The following is a 20,672-nucleotide window of genomic DNA, read 5'->3' on the forward strand; positions in this document are numbered from 1 at the left end:
TGTACTCATTATGCTGTGCGGTCCCTTAACATACGAGTGTCTCATTTATTACTGCGGATTTCATAGAGCTCCTTCCCCCGCGCTCACCGCAACCGCGGATCAGCCCTTCCACAGACACTGTGGGTGGCTCTGAAAAGAGCCTTTGGGTCACTGGGTTCACTTTCTGTCGCTTCACTTGCTGGCGCCGCCAGTTTTCTTGGGCAACAGCACGGCCTGGATATTGGGCAGCACCCCGCCCTGAGCAATGGTCACTCCTCCCAGCAACTTGTTGAGCTCCTCGTCGTTACGGACGGCCAGATGCAGGTGTCTGGGGATGATGCGGGTCTTCTTGTTGTCCCGGGCCGCGTTGCCGGCCAGCTCGAGGATTTCAGCCGTCAGATACTCGAGCACAGCAGCCAGATAGACCGGCGCTCCGGCACCCACTCGCTCAGCATAGTTACCCTTCCTCAGGAGCCTGTGAACACGTCCCACCGGGAACTGCAGTCCGGCCCGGGACGAGCGAGACTTGGCCTTGGATCGCGCTTTGCCGCTGCCTTTTCCCCGTCCAGACATTTCCACAATCTCAGCAAGTAGTTTCCCAGAGAATGAAAGTATCCTCCCGCACTCGCCCTTCTTGTACTTGCCGGGGGGAATGCAGTGGGGCGCTTCTGATTGGTGAAACGGTGCCTAATGCTATTGGTGGAAGGAATAACCCAATCAGAGATCAGCCTTATTCACCAATGAACAGAGGGCATCGAAATGAAGCGCGGAAAGTAACCGCCAGCTTCCTACAATTTGAAATGCCCGCCAAAAGTTTATTAACTTTTAATTTAATTCTCTAATTTCACCATTTCTGGTAATTTAACTCCCCAAACTGATTCACATTAGCGATCGGTCTGTGTATGAAATGCATAGGATTTTGGACAGGTCTCTCGTTCACAAACTGCGGTCTGAGCCGAGACTGCAATCTGACAAACTTGTTCCGTGAGAGGACCGCGATTCCAGTCCCGCCGTCTCGTGTCCCCGTGAAACGATCATGGACTTGGGTAGAAATGTGAGACCCATGTTACAGAACAGGGGGATGCAGTTAGCAAACCCCATTCTCTACATCGGTAAAACAGTGACAACAAATTCCCGAAAACCTTCTTCACAACATCTGACTTTACACGGCAGGTGAGTGGGTGAAGTGTTTGATCACGGACACACTGACGGGGAGGGAGAGGTGAAGCTCCGCTGCCCGCGCTTTTACCTGACGGCAGAAAATAGCCGATTATGGGGAGTCGGCGCGGAGGAACGGGTCTGTGTTGGAACTTGTCGTGTTTTGTGCGGAGTCGTTTGATGAGACAGCCCGGATGTGTGCTGGACTGAATCGTGCACACAAGGGGAGGTCAGAGTGTGACGAGACGCTAATGTAAGAGGACAGTGAATAGGAAGACACAGCTCTTTCCTCTGCTGGGTTGGTGGCTCTTAAAAGAGCCTTTTGTTGTTCTTGGTGCCGAGGCAGAGTTCAGGCGCGCTCCCCGCGGATGCGGCGGGCCAGTTGGATGTCTTTGGGCATGATGGTGACTCGCTTGGCGTGGATGGCGCACAGGTTGGTGTCCTCAAAAAGCCCCACCAGGTAAGCCTCGCTAGCCTCCTGCAGGGCCATGACGGCCGAGCTCTGGAAGCGCAGGTCTGTCTTGAAATCTTGAGCGATCTCCCGCACCAGGCGCTGGAAGGGCAGTTTGCGGATGAGCAGCTCGGTGGATTTCTGGTAGCGCCGGATCTCCCTCAGAGCCACGGTGCCGGGCCTGTAGCGATGGGGCTTCTTCACTCCGCCCGTGGCTGGAGCGCTCTTCCGCGCCGCTTTGGTAGCCAGCTGTTTGCGGGGAGCTTTCCCTCCGGTCGATTTGCGCGCTGTCTGCTTGGTCCGGGCCATTCTCCTCCGACAAAATGAAATACAGAGACTGGAATGACGGAGCCCGCTCTGGGACCGGCTTTTAATGTGATGGTGAAGGGCCGCCCCACAGCCTCTGATTGGCTAGAGGGGAGGTGTCTATTATAGGGTCCCAGCACTGCGATTGGCTGCAGTTCCTTCATCAATTTCCAACAGGCCGCGGGGTGGGCAGGGGCGGGGGCGGGGGGAGAAACATTATCTGTGACTAAATACGGAAACTGGTGACTGGAGGGTCGGACGTCAGCCGATCAGACTGCAGTGTGATTGGCTGCCGGTGCAAATTCAAATCGCCCGCCAATTTCAGAGCAACCGGGAACGGCGCTTGAGGGAAAGCTTCTTACATTTCATTTAAGTCACAAAAATACAATGAATTTCACCATTTAAGTAATCGATGTAAAATTTATTTTCCTGAATGAGCTGAATCTGAACGTCTGCAGCACTATTTGCTCAATTCGCTTCACGAGCTGTCGGAATTCAGTTCTGCGGGAGACGGAGAACAGGATTAGGACCAATATTAATTTTACTGCATTCACAAAGGGCTTTGCGAAAACAAAGCCGATGGTGCATTTAAAATGATTCCAGGACTCTACCGTGAACTTTATATCGAACCCCCAATGTATCAACAAAGCATTAAGCAAAATCAGATATCTATAGTTTCCATCGACTCATGCTGCCGGGTCAGTGCTTCCTCAGTGAGGCGGTGGATGGCTCTGAGAAGAGCCTTTGTGTTGTGCTCGGGAGAAAGGACAGAGTTCTTCAGCCGCCGAAGCCATAGAGAGTGCGGCCCTGGCATTTCAGAGCGTACACCACATCCATGGCAGTCACCGTCTTGCGCTTGGCGTGCTCGGTGTAGGTGACCGCGTCCCTGATCACATTCTCCAGGAAAACCTTCAGCACCCCGCGGGTCTCCTCGTAGATCAGCCCCGAGATGCGCTTGACGCCGCCACGCCGAGCCAGGCGCCGGATGGCTGGTTTGGTGATGCCCTGGATGTTATCACGGAGCACTTTACGGTGCCGCTTGGCCCCGCCTTTGCCCAGTCCTTTGCCTCCTTTCCCTCTGCCAGACATGATGCTGCTTCAATCAAGTCGCTGCTCAATGACACACCGACTGCTGCTGTCTCCTTTTATACACAGCGCCCCGACCTGCCCGAGAAAGGCGCAGCGAGAGAGGGAGGCGGGGAGGGGACAGAGTCAGAGTGACAGACAGAGCCGAGAGCGGCCTCTCATCTCCCAGCTCCGCCCCCACTTTTCCACAACCGCCAATTTCCAAAAGTCAGTTCACAAAGGAAACGAAACACAGCGCGGGGGGCATTTTATTTAATCGCGCGGGTTCCACATTGAAGATCAGTCAGTAACATCACTGAATAAATACCTGAACAAGTTGTTTCGTCTCCTTCCAGTCCATCCCCAAAGGCTGTTCCCTCTCCCCACACCTCTCCACCCAGACGGTTCAGCAGTTTACAGTCAGATTAACCCGGTTGAATTGGGGAGCCTCCTGTGATGGGTTTTGGGCTGTGAGACGGGGAATCTCAGCCAGTTCTACCGTTTCACAGACGCTCTCTCCCGGCATCTGTGAGAAGGAAACGGCCCTGAACACATCCCGAGTCCGGGGTGACGCTCGGCCCGGACATCCCATTCCGTGTTTTACTTCAGACACTGGGGACTGGACGGGGGCACCAAATGTCCGCGAGGCAGACAGTGACACCAAGGGTTGGAAGTCTGGGGACGATAATTATGTCAGAGTAGCAATAGACATAGAGATGGTGGGAAACCCTAAGGAGGTCGAGGTAACCCCTCAACGACATATGACACTGTCAGTAGAAGAAGAGGGCCAGCAGAAGGATACAAGACTGAAGGCACTGTCAGCCATTTTATGGTCACAACACGATACAGATGCAGGAAGAGTAAGATCAGCAAGCCCAGTAGAAATAAAACTAAAACAAAGAGCGATTCCACCTAAAAGACCACAAAAAAAAAACAGAAGCAGAAGACGGAATAAAGCTCACATTACGGGGATTGCTTGAGGTAGGAGAGCTTGATAGCACGAGTAGCCCCTGTAATACTCTACCGTTACCTGTCTTGAAAGCAAACAAGTCCAGGAGGAGACTGGTACATGATCTACGAGCGGTAAAGGAGGCAGTGGAAGATTGTCCAGCTGTCGTCCCGAACCCGCTTACGCTGTTGACTAATGTTCCACCAGAGGCAGTTTGTTTTTCGGTGAGTGATTTGTGTTCGTTTTTTTTCAGCATTCCTTTGGCGAAGCAATGCCGGCATTTGTTTGCTTTCACTTACAGAGGTAACCAGTGTACTGACACGAGGATGCCGTATACTTTTTAACCAGACATTGAAGGCAGACCTTGAGGGTATACAATTGGAAAATACGCTGATACAGTATGTGGATAATTTGTTGGTTTGAGTCGAAAGCGAGGAACAGTGCGAGTAGTATACTCTGGCTTTGTTAGAAAGCTTGGTATGTGGAACATAGTCAGCTATGATAAAGTATCCAGAAAGAAGCTGCAGTTTGGTAAACGTCATGTGGAATATTTGAGTGGATTAATATCTAAGGGAACAAAGTCGATAGAGCCGGATCAAATTGCGGCAATAACTAAGGCTCCTAAACCTCAGACAGTAGGACAGATGATGACATTTTTGGGAATGGGCAGGATACAGTTTAGACTGGATTGGAGAATATGCTGAAGTTGTGATGCCATTGAGGAAAATGATGAAGGACGCTGGACATACAGACCTGAAGGGTGTTCTGCAGTGGAATGAGGAAGCAGACGTAGCCTTTAACACTCTTAAGCAGTAATTGCAGTCAACCCCAGCGCGAGCCTTGCCTAATTATGAAAAGGTCTTTCACCTTTATGTGTCGAACAGACAGGAAGGTTATGCTGCAGCAGTGCTGACACAGGAGACGGGCGTAGGGAGAACAAAACAGCCAATAGCATATTATTGTGCGAGACTGGATGAGGTGGCACAGGGATATCCACCTTGTTATCAGGGACTGACAGCATTGTACTATGCTTATGAGAAAGCATTATCTGTGACCAAGGGTTATCCTGTGATTCTGTACTCGCATCATAAGGTAGCAGAATTAATGGAGAAGGGAAAGTTTGTATTGACACCAGCTAGGATAGTTGCCTTTAGGATGTTGTTGACATTTCCAGATATAACTATACAAAGGTGTACCACAAGTAACATAGCTGACTATGTTCCACTGGGTTATGAAGGAGAGCCCCATGAGTGTGTGAGGGACACGATGATAATTGCCAAATTCAGAGCGGACTTACAGTCAGAGCCTTTAGATGATGTAGATAAAGAAGATTTTGTTTCTGGAAGTCTCCTGTTATAGGGATCACGATGGAAATCACGCAGGGTTCTCGGTGGTGCAACAGGTTCAATCTCAGTTTAAAACAATTCGGCTGGAAGCTTGTCCGCAACCCTGTTCAACTCAATTAGCAGTGATTAAGGCTCTGACAGCAGCCTGTGAAATGATGGAGGGTGAGAAAGTTGATATCTATACGGATTCAGCATATGCTCATGGAGTATATCATTTGTTTGGAGCAGAATGGAAACAAAGAGGTTTCAGGAAAAGCAGCGGACAACCTCTGCAGCATTGTCAGCAAATTTTGATTTATTAACAGCGATGATGAAACCTAGAGCGTTGGCTATTATAAAGTGTCAGGCGCATAAAAGGGGAAATGACATGGTTACAAAGGGAAATCAGGCTGCGGATGAAGCAGCCAGGAAAGCCTCTGGATGTTGTTTGGCTGTTATTGCACCTCAGGTGAGTCTGAGTCCAGAAACCGTAATGGAGGACATAATTGAAAGACAAGGTAACGCAACTCTAGCAGAACAAGCAATGTGGAGACAAAGATGAGCCAAGCGGAACCAAGAAGGCTTATGGACCACGGATGACAGTTCGTTGATAGCACCAACCCTTTTGTTGAACACCATTATTTCAGAGACACATGGATTGGACCAGTGTGCCGGGGGGAAGTGATGAGAAAGATTAAAAAAAAATGGTTTCTGGTCACCTTACTTACAGGCTTTGCTGGATCACATCTTGTCGCAATGTAAGGTGTGTGCACAAAACAACGTTAGGAAAGGAATTACGGCCCCTACAGGTCATCTCCCCGTACCCGAAGGACCACTTAAACGTTTAGTGATTGAATATATGGATATGATAAAGGCAGTAAGAGGAAAGAGATACATGCTGGTGGTGATTGATAGATTTAGTAGGTCGGTAGAGGCAGTGCCCTCTAAAGACTTAGGAGCAGGAACGGTAGTAAAATTATTGACAAACGAAGTAATTTCAAGATTTGGAATATACTCAGAGATCAGTTCCGACAATGGGTCAGCCTTTATCCAAAAAGTGGTTATATTGGTATTGCAAGCTTTAAGGTTAAAACAGAGATTTGGATGCGTGAATCATCCCCAGTCACAGGGTATGGTAGAAAGAATCAATGGGACTTCGAAAACTAAACTGAATAAGATTTGTGCAAACACTAAGCTCAATTGGTTTGATGCCCTGCCTTTAGCGCTGATGAGCTATCGCATGCAGACTAATTGAATAACGTGCCTGACACCACATGAGATGCTCACTGGTAGGCCCATGCCAGTGCCCAAATGGAGAGGCCCATATAAAGGACCTAATTTGGAACAGTTAGAGCTGAATTAAAACAGTACAAGCAACAACTAACTATGATACACAAGTCTATCTATACACAGGAAAAACTAAAGGAGGTGTCTGTGTACAGTTTGGGGAATATTGTTGTACTTTTATACCAAATAACACCAGCCCAGAGGAATCCTTTGCTAAGGCAATGAATAAACTGAAAGAAAATGAGGGAAGAGGCTAAACAGAATGTAGAGTTTGGACATCAGTTTTTTGATTGGATCGAAAGTAAGTTAGGTGGTTGGGGAGCCTGGTTAACCAAAATTGTAATGGTCGTCGGTATGGCATTGCTAATGTCTACACTTAATTTCTGCTGCTTCCTTCCACTCTTTAAGTCCCTTCTAGTGCAAGCCACAGCGAAACAAGTTTCCGATATTTCTGGCAATGGCTGAGTCGAACCCCCCGAAGAAGGAAGTTGCAACAACAGACCTCTATGATCTGACTCAGGGAGATGTGCAGTATGATCATGATAACGCTGCGGACGACAATTATATTTATGCTGCGGATAGTCTGTGAGGGCCTCAGGGTCTTTTTCCCCGTCTCCTTTACGGAGGGATGAGATTTTGACCCTCTGGCCCAGGGATTAGAGAGTGAATCCCTGGGGCCCGTGCACGAAAAGTACATTATACCTGTTTTTGGGATGATTGGCTTTAGCATCTAAATGCCGTGCCCATTTGAATTCTCTCTCTATGTGAGACCGTTAGGTCTCAAAGGGAGGGGGATACATAGAATATATAGGAAATAGAGACTATACTTATTTTTATTCGTAGTCTGCTCTGCGTTTAAGATGGCTGCTGATCTCCTTAAGATAGCCGCTGTGTCTCTCTCTTCTCTAGTCCAAGCGCGGGAAGCTCTTAGTGCGGGAAACATATAGCTCATTAAAGAAATAGTCAGCCCATTCCGAGGGACTCACTTCTGATTTAGTGTAGCTCATTAAACAGATGGTTATCCCATTCCTAGGAAGACACTGTTGATCTGTTGTGTAGCTAATGGTTGTTATGGCGAGTGCGACTAATGATTTTGCAGCGGTTCTGTAGCTGATAGTTTACATAACTGATAAGCCAGGTACCAGCAAGTCTCAGAACTCATAAGTAATAGGGGCACATTGTGATGTTTTATAACTGTTAGCTTTGTAGTTAATAAGCCTAGTATTGTTTTAGAACTGATAGTTCTGTCGCCTAGTACCAGTACTCCCAATATTCATAAATAATCGGGGCACTCTGTGATTGAATCAGGAAATGACTGTGGCGAAAGACAAATGGTTGTGAGCCAGGAGACAACTGTGAAAGGAGGCAAATGGTGAAGGATGAAACTGTGAAGATAAGAGAGAACATGATGGGTTATAACAATGTACTTGAGCTATGAAAAACCGTATAAAAATAGGCCCGCGAGCTTTGCTCGGGGGCAGTCAGAGAGAGAGGTAATCAGAGGGTGATTGGTAACTGGCTGTCTGACTGTCACAACTTTTGTTTGCAAATAAAAGTGTAACTTCTTGAAAATCTTTTGCTTTTTCTGTCATCAGTGTGTTATGAATGACGGATTTATTATGAGTCCGGAAATCTCTGGCCCCTCGCAGTCCCTTCTGCAGTGACTGGGTCGACACTTTTCAGTGTCCCAAGTCTCGGGTTTAATCTGAGGATGCGAGACTAAGCATGTGAGTTTAAAGAGTTTTTAAAGTCTCCCAGTGACGTTAGGGACCTTGATGTATCGTTGGAACAAAGTATCATTGCAATAATCTTCACACTGCTCTGTGACCAGAGACTGTAGACGATATCCCCGACTCGCGTATTGTACGGAACCAATTGGAACTCAGCTGTGCAATTAATAAACTCTGTTTGGGATCTTATTCTGCACATCTTAAGCGATTTGAACCCTTGGTGAGAAACCAGTCTGCAGTATTACGTTTTCAATCGGACTCTGCACACGACGGACCTCACGATTTAACAGGGTATTCAGCAATTCCGAATAACCAATATTTCCGGTCAGTTTCAGAAGTGAACATCTCGGAGGAAGTACAAGCACAAAACGCCGTGCAGTCAGCAGGCGAACCTGGGCTTTCAGGTGGCTCCTATTTTATTCCTGCATCCCGTTTCCACGTGGAACTTTCATTGATCTCTTGTGCTGCTATAACGATGCTCGAGGAAATATCTAGCTTGAGGAAATTTCCAGCCTTCAGGGCTTCCTGTCGGATTGAATAACTTCAGGAACATCACTCACATGTTCTGTGATATTGATATTGACTTAGTTTCTCTTTTCGTCCATTTCGTACTGTTCCACTGTTTCACAAATGTTTCGCTTGTCATAGAGTCATTGAACTATCGACTGATACAATGGAGTATCAGGAAATGCGGACCAGCAACTAACCATTTATATTATTGTCCCCGACCAACACTTCTTCCACGGGCTTCTATTCCTTGGGGATTCATCTGCTCGTTTGGATACTTGTTAAATGTTGTGAGAGTCTCTGCCTTCACTGTACACTCGGCTAGTGCCTTCCAGATTCCAAACACACCCAGCATCAAAATCCTCAGATCTCCCTGTAAAAAGTGAATCGTGCTCTGAAGCTATGTCTTCTCAGCATATCCGGGCTCACATAATTTTCTCTGCATCTACCAGGTTCCACGTAGCCTTTCCGCATCAATGTGTGAGTCCTAAATAACGCTTTTAGTACGGAACAATACGTTCCGGGGATGTACAAAATGTAAGAATGTTGCGTGGTCTGCAGGATCCCAAAAGGATGATTGCAGAGTACGGTTCTGATCGCTAAAGGTAACAGGAAGAGTCAAATCAGAGTGTTTAAATCAGTGAGGATATTTCCATCACCAACTGAGACGAACAGAGATGTTACTCTGGACCTATGAACAATACCAGCAAGACCACAACAGGGGTACTCTGTACATCTCAAGTCACCATATTGCTAAAATAATGAGGTTTCTCATGGAGGGCGTACAAAGAAAATTACTGAGAATGTTGAAATAATTTAGTTGGGAAACAAGAAGAAAAGTAACAGATACGCAACAGTAAATTTGTTCGTCCTGGGGAGTTTAAGATAAAGAGCGATTTAAATCGAGTGAAACCTGAAGAAAAAGGTTCCTTCAACGAAGGAACAAAAAATAAAACGTGGGAAGTGATTTCATGTCATTGGTAGAAGAAGTAGACGGAATAGGATGGTTCCATTTATAACCAGATGACCGCAGGGGTCCGCACTCGCTGCCTGAATTAGTGTTGGAGGTGATGCCCTGGCAACCTCAGGTAGTATTTGGAATTATTACTCCAAGAACTCTGACTTGCGGCGCTGCGGACAGTGCGATCGAAATTGCAGTCAGGGCTGGTGCTCATTTACTTACTGGAAGGGCGGCGATGGGCAGAATGGTCTGGAACTGCCTTATGTAATGTATCTTATTCCACAATTCATTGAGGAAAGAGCGGATGGAAACCTACTGGAAACAGACTTTGCGTCAGGAAACCTGCTATCCATCAATATTTGTGTTGCTACCGAACCAGCGTTGGATCTCATCTACCGTTCACATTAAAAAGCAGAGTATGGCGTCGTTAAGGCATTTGTATGAATTTTATTAATGGAGTTTACACAACTCTATTGACGCTTGAATTAATTTAACCATTCTCTGCAGTGGGTATTTCACCACGTTCTTCAGCTCCTCGAGGAATTTGCTCTGGGTCACCGCGTAAATACGCTTGTTGGTGCAGTAACTGAGAGCTTGCAACATGTGTCCCGTCTCATCCGAGATTAAGCGAGGGTCACGGAAAGAAGAATAATAGGTGATGTTATTAATTCGAGCATACATGTTGTACTAAAACCGAGTCACCCACAATCCTATGAAACGTCCGCTTCTACAGAAGAGTAAAACGATAGATTTCGTTTGTTTTGCCATATCCTGGTCCTTTTGCATTCTTTCCATTGCTGTGGATTCGGAGCCCCCTGCAGACTCGAATGGCAATACAAAATCCTTCTGACCGTTAGAATATTGAGCGGCCAAATCAAAACGAATGGGACACAAGGGGTTAAAATGAAATGAATCATTTGAAAGCTGCCCATGCGGGAGAAGTGAAGAGGCTTTCTTGAAGAGTACAACCCCAGGGATTATTGTCAAAGATGTACCTATATTCAGCATGACGTACAACCGGATATTCTCCAAACAGCTCACCACACTCACTATCCATATAACCACGGTTGCCCTTCTCTCGGTGCAATATTTTGTTTTCAGCTTCTCACAACAAATGGCCACCAATAGATCAAAGGTGAAAGCGACTATCAGCAAGGGAGAGACGGCGGTGCTGGCAATGTCCAAGACTTCAGTGAAACGACAGACTGGAGTAAACCGCAGGAATAAATCGGGGAAATAAATAGAAGCAATCCAAGTCAATAAAGGAATTGATATAACGACCAGGAGATCGGATGCGGCAATTCCCACCAGGTAGCGACATTTAGAGACACCGCACTTTCCTCGGGACAAGATCACAATTGCTACCAAGTTCACTGCAAACGAGAGAAAAGGAATACGATAAATTACTGACCGCATCCAGGGCTACTCTGCATTTTTAGAGGCTCGGTGGAATTTCCAGCTCTCTTCCTGCTTGGACTGGAACAAATACATTGGGCCGGGACGTTTTGGGGCGGAGAAATGTGTTCAAAATAATTACCAACATTGCTTGAAATTTACGTCAATTCTGGAAACGAAGAGAAAGGTAACCGGAGGCGGTGTAGAAGGTAAAGGTCGGATGGAGAAAATGAGAAGGAAACAAAGGAGTGAGGTGGAGTCAGGAGTGGTTTTGGAACCAGAGACAGTGAAGGAAATTTGAGGAAGCAAACTATTTAACGTGGTTAGAGGAGAGGCAACGATGCCCACGGAGGCAGTGCGGTGGAGAATATGGGGAACTCTCATGTATTACTCGGATTCGGAACGAGAGGGCTGCGAGTGGAACTGCCGAGGATCCCGGAGAGAAGGGAAGTTTTTATTACTACTCTGGAAAAGAGGCAAGACTAGGCAGGCGCGTGACGTCAGCCGGTAGAGCGCGATAGGTGTAAAATGTAACGAAACCTTCAGCGGTTTTGATTCGCAGCGAGTTGGCTGCGAGTCGAAGGGCCGAAGAAAAGTTCAGGAGAGAAGCTTTTTTTTATATACTTCTCGGGAAAAGAGAGGCAAGACTGCGCAGGCGTATGACGTCACCCTCTAGCGCACGAAAGATTCAACAGGCAACGAAATTCTCAGGGGTTGTGATTCGGAGCGGGAGCGTTGCGAGTGGAACGACCGTGGCTTTCCGGAGAGAAGCTACGTTTTTTTTCTAATTTACTTCCTGGGAAAAGAGGCAATAGGGGACAGGTGCGTGACGTCTGCCAGTAGAGCGCGAAAGGTTTAAAAAGACCACCAAATCGAGAGGTCAACATTCGGAGCTGGCAGTGGTGTAAGAGGTAACAGAGTGATTTGGCTTTGGTTCAACGGGCTTCGGTGGTAACGAGGCGAGTTAAGTTTACCTGTGCTAATGGCGGAAAGAACAGGAAGGGGTCATAACTTTACTGACTTCAGGAAAGGGGGCGGTATACATGCACCTGTCTACATCAATGGTGCTGACGTCGAGAGGGTTGAAAGCTTCAAGTTCCTGGGAATGAACATCACCAACAGTCTGTCCTGGTCAAATCACGTAGATGCCACGGCCAATAAAGCTTACCAGCTCCTCTACTTCCTCAGGAGGCTAAAGAAATTTGGTTTGTCCCCTTTGACTCTCACGATCATTTACCGATGCACCATAGAAAGCATCCTATCTGGCTGTATCACGGCTTGGTACTGCAACTACTCTTCCCAGGACCGCAAGAAACTGCAGAGAGTTGTGGACACAGCTCAGCGCATCACGGACGCCAGCCTCCCCTCCTTGGACTCTTTGTCTTTACCACGTTGTCTTGACGAAGCAGCCAGCATAATCGAAGACCCCCCCCCCCCACCCAGGTCATTCTCTCTTCTTCCCCCTTCCATCGGGTATAAGATACAGGACCCTGAGCGCACGTACCACCAGACTTAAGGACAGCTTCTACCCCACTATGATAAGACTATTGAACGGTTCCCCTATGCAATGAGATGGACTATGACTTCACGATCTACCTTGCTGTGACCTTGCACTTTATTGAACTGCACTTTCTTGTAGCCGTGATACTTTATTCTGCACTGTTACTGTTTTTACCTGTACTACATCAATGCGCTCTGTACTAACTCAATGCCACTGAACTGTGTAATGAATTTATCTGTACGATCGGTATGAAAGACAATTTTTTCTCTGTACCTATGTAAAAGTGACAATAATAAAACAATACCAATACCAAGTGCTATGAGTGTCACGCCGGTTTTCTGTGCTTGGTGTCAGATGCGGTAATCTCCCAGCCTACCGGACGGCTGCATCTGCACCGTTGTGTCGAGTTGTAGCTCCGAAGGGACCGCTTTCTGGAACTGGAGAGGCAGCTCGATGACTATCGTCTGGTCAGGGAGAGTGAGGAGATGATAGGAAGGAGTTATAGGCAGGTGGTCACACCATGGCCACGGGAGACAGACAAGCGGGTCAAAGTCAGGAGGGGGAATGGGAAGAATAAAGTACTAGCGAATACCACTGTGGCTGCACCCCATTACAAAGTACTGCTCTTTGAGTACTGTTGGGGGGGGGGCTACCTACCTGGGGAAGCAACATTTACGTGCCTCGAGCATAGAGTCCGGCCATGTGGCTTATAAGGGCAGGGAAAGGGAGAGGAAGACAATAGTGATAGAGGACTCTATAGTTAGGGGATCAGACAGGCGATTCTCTGGACGCAGGGAAGCAACTGAGATGGTACTTTGCCTCTCAGGTGCCAGGGTCTGGGATCTTTCAGATCACGTCCAACATATCCTTCAGTGGGAGGAAGAACAGCCAGGTGTCGTGGTACCAATGGCATAGGTAGGAAAAGGAATGAGGTCCTTAAAAAGGACTCCAGGGTTAGGAAGGAAGTTGAGGAGCAGGACCACAAAGGTAGTAATTTCAGAATTCTTGCATTTCCCACGTGACCGTGAGTAAAGGAATAGGATGAGGTGGAGGAGAAATGCGTTGCTGAAATATTGGAGCAGGGGGAAGGGATTCAAATTTCTGGATCGTTGGGGCAGATATGTCCTCTAGAAAAAGGACGGTTTGCACTTGAATCCCCGGGGGACCAATATCCTGGCGGGGACGTTTGCTAAGGCTATTGGGGAGAGTTTAAACTGGAATTGTTGGGGATGGAACCGAACTGAAGAGACTGGGGAAGAGGAGCTTGGCTCTCACATAGAGAAAGATTTTAGATAGGGGGATTGGCAGGTAATAGAGAAGGGACGCCCTCAGATCAACGGTTTGACATGTGTCTATTTTAAAGCAAGGAGTATTGTGAACAAGGCGGATGAGCTTAGGTCTTGGATCAGTTCTTGAAGCTATGATGTGGTGGCCATAACAGAGACTTGAATGACTAGGGGACAGGAATGGTTACTTCAAGTGCCGGGTTTTAGATGTTTCAGAAAGGACAGGGAGGAAGGCAAAATAAGTGGGGGCGTGGCACTATTGATCAGGATAATGTCACGGCTGCAGAAAAGATGGACGTCATGGAATGATTATTTACAAAGCCTCTGTGGGTGGAGGTCAGGAACAGAAAGGGGTCATAACTTTACTTGGTGTTTTTTTATAGGCCGCCCAATATTAACAGGCATATCGAGGAGAAGATTGGGACACAGATCCTGGTAAGGAGTGAAAATAACAGAGTTGTCGTGATGGGATATTTTAATATCCGAAATATCTATTGGTATCTCCCCAGAGCAAGGGGTTTAGATGGGGTGGAGTTCGTTAGGTGTGTCCAGTAAGGTTTCTTGACACTATGTACATAAGCCTACAAGAGTAGAGAAATACTTGATTTGGTATTGGGAAATGAACCCGGTCAGGTGTCAGATCTCTCAGTGGGAGACCATTTTGGTGATAGTGGTCATAAATAGTTTCTTTTACAATATTTTTTATTGATTCCACATAGAAAATACATGAAACAGAAAAGTTAAAATGCTACAAAATCAATTGTGTTAAAATATACTTGAAATCACAATACCCCACATTGATAAACACAATGATAGTTAATTAATAACAATTACATTGGAACAATTTTATTATAAAAATATCTAAACCCACGAACAAGAACGAAATTGTTTGGTAAAACCAGGACAAAGAAAAACCCTTAACACATCATAATATTAGTCAATATCTGTACTTTAACCCCCAAATCAAAGGTTTTGAAAATAGTTCAAAGAAGTCCCCACATTGTTTGAAAGTCTAAGTTAGATTCAGAAATTGAACAACGGATCTTCTCTAAATTTAGTTATGACATAACATCCCGTAAGCAATCAACATGAGTAGGCGGAGTAACTTCCTTCCATTGAAGCAACACAGCCCTCCTGGCTATAAGAGAAATAAAGGCCAATACGTGCAAATCAGAAGTCTCCGAAGTTATATCTTTTCTCTCCAACAATCCCAAATAATGCACTCAATGGATTAGGCTTAAAAACTATTTTGAAAGCATTGAAAAAGTTTGGAATACCTCTTTCCAGTATTTTTAAGACTCGGACATGTCCAATACATGTGGATTAAAGAAACCTTTCTATTATTGCATTTATAACAATAAGGAGATTTATCCGAATAAAAAACGAGATAGCTTGTCTTTGGACAAGTGAGCTCTATGGAGCACTTTAAATTGAAGGAGGGAATGACGCGCACATAATGATGAAGTATTGACCAATTTAAAAATTTCATTCCAAGTTTTCTCAGAAATTGGAATCTGCAAATCTTGTTCACAAGCGTTTTTCATTTTGTCTAAGGGAACCTTACTGGTTCCTAATAACCTACCATAAGTATTAGATATTGAGCCATCATGAAAATGCCCCTCTCTATATCTTTGATTGGTCGAATTAATTCTATTAAATTAATATTTTACCTAAATTTATATACTTATTTCAGGCCTTAGCTGTGTTTATTCCAAAGTCCTTTTTTTGATTTTGATTCAATTATATCATCTTACAGACGGGATAGAAATCCTATATTAAATAAAGTTCACTTTCAGAAGTTAAAAGGAATGAAGGTTTTGCCTTACCCAACTTTAGGTTTTATTACTCGGCAGTCAATATACGAAATCTTACGTTTAGGTTACACTTCATCAATCATGAGGCTTGTCCAGTATGGATTTCTTTGGAAGCTAATTTTGTTTAAAAAATCTATGGTTCTTCACTTCATTTATCATTAAATAAATTAACTGCTCATCTCTTAGTTAAACATGCTTTGAGGATGTGGCTACAATTTAGAAAATATTATGGTTTATTGAGATTTTCTTTGTCTAGTCCCATTTTTGCTAATTGTTTTTTTAAACCTTATATGGCTGATGTAGCTTTTAAAGAGTGGGATAGATTGGGTACTACTTGTTTTCAGGATCTGTTTGTTGCAGGAAATCTCTCTTCGTTTGTACAATTGTCAACTAAATATAGTTTACCAAAAACCCACCTTTTCCGATATTTACTAACGAGAGACTTTCTCCGCTCTCAATTACATACATTCCTTATGAATCCTGAAAAGAACATATTTGTGATCATTGGAGAGAGATAGGAACAGACAGATTAGAAAAGCCTTTAATTGGAGTAAGGGAAATTATGAGGCTCTCAGGCAAGAAATTGGAAGCTTAATTTGGGAACAGATATTCTCAGGGAATGGTACGGAAGAAATGTGGCAAACGTTCAGGGGATATTTGTGTGGAGTTCTGCAGAGGTATGTTCCAATGAGACAGGGAGGTTACGATAGGGTTCAGGAACCGTGGTGTACAAATGCTGTGTAATAAATCTAGTTAAAAAGAAAACAAAAGCTTACAGAAGGTTCAGAAAGCCAGGCAATGTAGAGATCCGGAAGAAAAATGGGTATGGGTAATTTCTAAGGTAGGGGCATGTTCGGCACAGCTTTGTGGGCCGAGGGGCCTGAACTGTGCTGTAGGTTTTCTATGTTTCTTTTACTCGTACTAACACAATCAATTAACTCACACAATATCTATTGAACTTTTATTTTCTCGGAACAAACATAATCCACACAAAATGTATTCAAGGAAATAATACAATTTCCTGGAATAACTAATTCTAAATTCGGGGTCTGTTCAGTCCCGTTAGGCAGAGAAACTGCGTTTTCCTTCCGTTTTGTTTCTCTCCCGCTATTTCATTCCACAGCTCCCAGTGGTCCCCAATACATCGTTCGGTCTCAGTCAGCCTTAACAGTCTGTGACTGGAGGTCACAGAAGCATGCACATGTATGGCAACGAGGGATGCTCTTTGTTAATTCACATCCCGGCTGTTCGGACAGAGCGCAAGATATTATTATCCCGATATTGCAGTACTTGACGCATGACAATGGGGACTCAATAGGTTCTTCCTCCTTCCTCTTCCTCAGCCCAAAACAGTCTGCCCTCGTCCTCCTAAAGAGGAAATTCCATTACCCTATCCTTCCCGAGGAATACCATTCTATGGAATGCCATTACCCTATCAATCTTCAAATACCATTACCCTTTTCTTGTTACTCTGATTCTACAGCGCCGAGTCGTCTTGGTAAATCTCATCTGCGTCCTCTCCAGACAAATCGTATAATTTAATTTGTACAAGTACGAAGAGGAAGTTCCTCAATCGAACGGTTTATCTGTATCTCGTTCCTGAAATCTGCATTGCACATTTCATCTGTAGTGCAACAATGACGGTATCAAATTCAGCCAGACCAGATAATTCAAATTCCTTCTGCGATAATTACAAAATACACCAGAGGGCAGCATTGTTCAAATAACAACACTCAAACATCTATACGGCTGTAAGAAACCTGCAGATTCCTGGCTGTCACAGGTACTGTGCAAACTACATCAACATGTAAACACTTTATTCCGACTTCATCCTGGATTGGAACGAAACAGATATATATGACGTCAAGAACAAACTCCGTTTATCTGTCAAACTTTACGATTAATTCACAATGCAGTAATATTTCACAACGGCAGCGAGTGCTAAACAAGGGTTAAGAAATTTCAGGTTATGGTAAAACATATTGCCGTAATAAGATGATATTATAGAGAATACCTTCCCCACCAACTACCTGATCATTTTGAGGTTCACGGAGTTTGGGTTTACAGAGCTCAATACCGTGGATCCAGAAAGTCCAAACTGACCAACAGGATGTGGAAAGGCAGGGGAGCGGCAGATGACTAAACGTCTGTTCAAAGACGATGAGAGAGAGAGAGAGAGAGACAATGACTGATAGTAAAACCGACGCCGTCCTCACTTGCGGTGAATGATTAATGCAGGGGGCTGGATGGCATCGTTGTTCCTTCATCAAACACCCACTTTCTTCCTCTTGTTTGTCAGCCAGGCACCAAACAAAGAACAGCTGATTGCGAAGATGCAGGGCAGTCCGACATAACATGATATCGAGACATTTCCATTTACAAAGAATCCATCGCAGCGGGGAGAGGGTTTCAAAGGAAAGCCGAAGCTCAGCTCCATTGTGAGATCTCTGGAGCAGTGTCAGGAGGAGATATAATGAAATTATATTTCACAAGAGTCATAAATATTAAGCGCATTGTAATCCCTGTTAACGGAATCCACAGGAATAGACGAAGAATTTCACTGACACCTCCACAAACTGCCTGATATTCACTAACTAAATGCGCTTTTATTCAGTGTCACAAAGCAGATACATTCCACATGTCGCAATTCATCACAACGGCTCATGTATAACCGGCTGCCTTTGGTGTCATTCTTGCCCCAGCCTACACACCCGCTACCAGTAGGTTTACAGATGGTAGCCCAGCATCAATATGCGGGCTGCATAAACAGAATCGTTCAAATTCAGTGCAGCTGTTGAAAGAATAAAAGCGCTGAGAACGCGGTCATCCCATTACCGAAATCCTTGCACCGGACAAGTGACTGTAGAAAGAAGCAACGAGGGAACCAGTTCACATCATTGAAACTAGACATCAAATTCCACCAACGGCAGCTCAGACGGCAGCTTACCGGGAATTCCAACAGCATAAACAACAGGATAGTAAACGTCTTCTGTTCGGTAGATTTCTGGATGTACCATTTCAGTGAGGACCTGTGACTTATGTTGCTCTAGAATCCACAGCTTCGGCAGACACTCTGAGCTGATGTACTCCAACAAGCTCCGATTTATACAGAGGTTCAGTCCCCAATGACACCGTTATACCCCTGACCATTGCTGTTCGTTACAGTCACTTGGAAAAAAAATACATCAACACCATTGTCCCCAGTATAAATCTTGTGGGCGATTTAATACAAGCACATCAAGGGGCTCGACATTACCTTAATAAGACCGCCTTCAAGAATAAGACTAAAAACTGTTGTCATGAGAGACTAGTCTAACAATCTTCATTCACTTCGAGCAACAACAGATTCATCTGTATGTGGGGCCGATTTCTCCCCAGTGCGCAGGGAATTTAGCGACACTTACTGAGTCCTCCCATCTCCTCCGCAATTTTTCCAGTTAGCATAGTGCACCTACTTCCTTCAGACTTTCAGCTCCCTCCTGGCCGCGGACCCACCCTCCACCTTTAGTAAATGGTAACAGATCCAAATGGCCACTCTCCCAGCCCAGCAGACGCAAGTCCCGTTCGCCATAACCCTCTTCTTCACGGTCTCTTGTGTGTAGATGTTATCTCTGCACTGTTATTCACTGGCATTGTGATATTAGCTGCTGATTAAAGACTATTTTTGCAAACAAGAAAGGTTTTCTAAGAAGAGAAGATGATGCTCATGACTGTTAACGTGCTGTTTTTGAGTTTTGGAGTACCTCTGAAAAAGTGTTTTTTGATATAATCGCCGTGATTGTCGTAAAATGTAAAATTGAGCTCAATTTCAATCAGGGATTGGGCAAGATGGCAGTTCAACATTTTACTTACATCTTCTTCCCTAACGCTTTCACCACCAACCAACTCTACACATCAAACGCCAATTAATTTGCTGTAGGATAGTCAAATTAAAGCCGGTGCTGTCAGCCAGTCCCATTTCGCCCGTTGAACATTTTGCAACACAGACGAAATATTTCTGCAAGCCATATTTATACCCCTGCTTATTAGCAGTTGATTTGAATTTTGGTTGCGAGACACACGAGTGTTCCATAATTTCTAATGCATCCCTGGCGAAATCTTTTTACTTCAAAAGGGAGAATATAAATACACCCTCTGAATCCCTGTATATTTATGTAGATTGATCCCCCATGGTCAAGGATGGAATGAGAAAGACTGGCTATGACAATTGCTGAGTTAAATCTCAGATTACCAAGCATCATAGAACATAGAACACAGAACACTTGCAGCGTAGAACATGCCTTCGGCCCAAAATGTTGTGCCGACATTTTATCCTGCTCTAAGATCTATCGTTTACCTATCATTCCTGTGTCTATCTAAACGTCTCTTAAATGTCCCTAATGTATCTGTCCCCACAACCTCTGCCAGCAGGGCGTTCCACACACCCACCACACTCTGTGTAAAACCACTTATCCCTGACATCCCCCTTATACCTTCATCCCATCGCCTTAAAATTATGTCCCCCGTGTTAGTCATTGTCGCCCTGGGAAAAAGTCTCCGAATGTTCCCCGATCTGTGCTTCCCATCATCTTCTGCACCTCTAGCAAGTCACCTCTCCCTCCTTATCTCCAAAGAGCAAAGCCGTAGCTCTCTCAACCTATCCTCATAAGACCTGCGCTCCAATCAAGGCAACATCCTGGTAAATCTCCTCTGCACCCTTACTAAAGCTTCCACATCCTTCCTATAATGAGGCGACTAGAACTGAACACAATACTCCAAGTGTGGTCTGACCAGAGTTCTATAGATCTGCAACATCACCTCGCGGCTCTTGAACTCAATACCCCAACTAATCAAGGTCAACACTCCATAGGCCTTCAAAACAACCCTATTGACCTGCATGACAACCTTGAGGTATCTATGGACTTGGATCGCAGGATCCTTCTGTTACACCACACTGCTAACAGTACTGCCATTAACCT

The 20,672-nt window shown here is 45.2% G+C and overlaps 3 protein-coding genes across 3 annotated transcripts; all 3 read right to left on the reverse strand.

Moving 5' to 3' along the window:
• Positions 1-107: 107 nt before the first annotated feature.
• On the reverse strand, positions 108-564 carry LOC127587207 (late histone H2A.L3-like). Its single transcript, XM_052045408.1, has one exon. The coding sequence runs from the start codon at positions 550-552 to the stop codon at positions 172-174; it is 381 nt and encodes a 126-aa protein (XP_051901368.1). The 5' UTR covers positions 553-564; the 3' UTR covers positions 108-171.
• A 253-nt stretch (positions 565-817) lies between these two features.
• On the reverse strand, positions 818-2,273 carry LOC127587203 (histone H3). Its single transcript, XM_052045403.1, has one exon. It carries the CDS (start codon positions 1,895-1,897, stop codon positions 1,487-1,489), a length of 411 nt encoding a protein of 136 aa, XP_051901363.1. The 5' UTR covers positions 1,898-2,273; the 3' UTR covers positions 818-1,486.
• Positions 2,274-2,627: 354 nt separating this feature from the next.
• LOC127587212 (histone H4-like) lies at positions 2,628-3,592 on the reverse strand. Its single transcript, XM_052045418.1, has one exon. It carries the CDS (start codon positions 2,981-2,983, stop codon positions 2,672-2,674), a length of 312 nt encoding a protein of 103 aa, XP_051901378.1. The 5' UTR covers positions 2,984-3,592; the 3' UTR covers positions 2,628-2,671.
• Between the last annotated feature and the right edge of the window lie 17,080 nt (positions 3,593-20,672).

Source organism: Pristis pectinata, chromosome 39, assembly GCF_009764475.1.
Source record: "Pristis pectinata isolate sPriPec2 chromosome 39, sPriPec2.1.pri, whole genome shotgun sequence".
Lineage (NCBI taxonomy): Eukaryota > Metazoa > Chordata > Chondrichthyes > Rhinopristiformes > Pristidae > Pristis > Pristis pectinata.

Excerpts from the sequence above, each read along its gene's own strand:
- LOC127587203 (XM_052045403.1), bottom strand. The coding sequence starts at position 1,897 with ATGGCCCGGACCAAGCAGACAGCGCGCAAATCGACCGGAGGGAAAGCT.
- LOC127587207 (XM_052045408.1), bottom strand. The coding sequence starts at position 552 with ATGTCTGGACGGGGAAAAGGCAGCGGCAAAGCGCGATCCAAGGCCAAG.
- LOC127587212 (XM_052045418.1), bottom strand. The coding sequence starts at position 2,983 with ATGTCTGGCAGAGGGAAAGGAGGCAAAGGACTGGGCAAAGGCGGGGCC.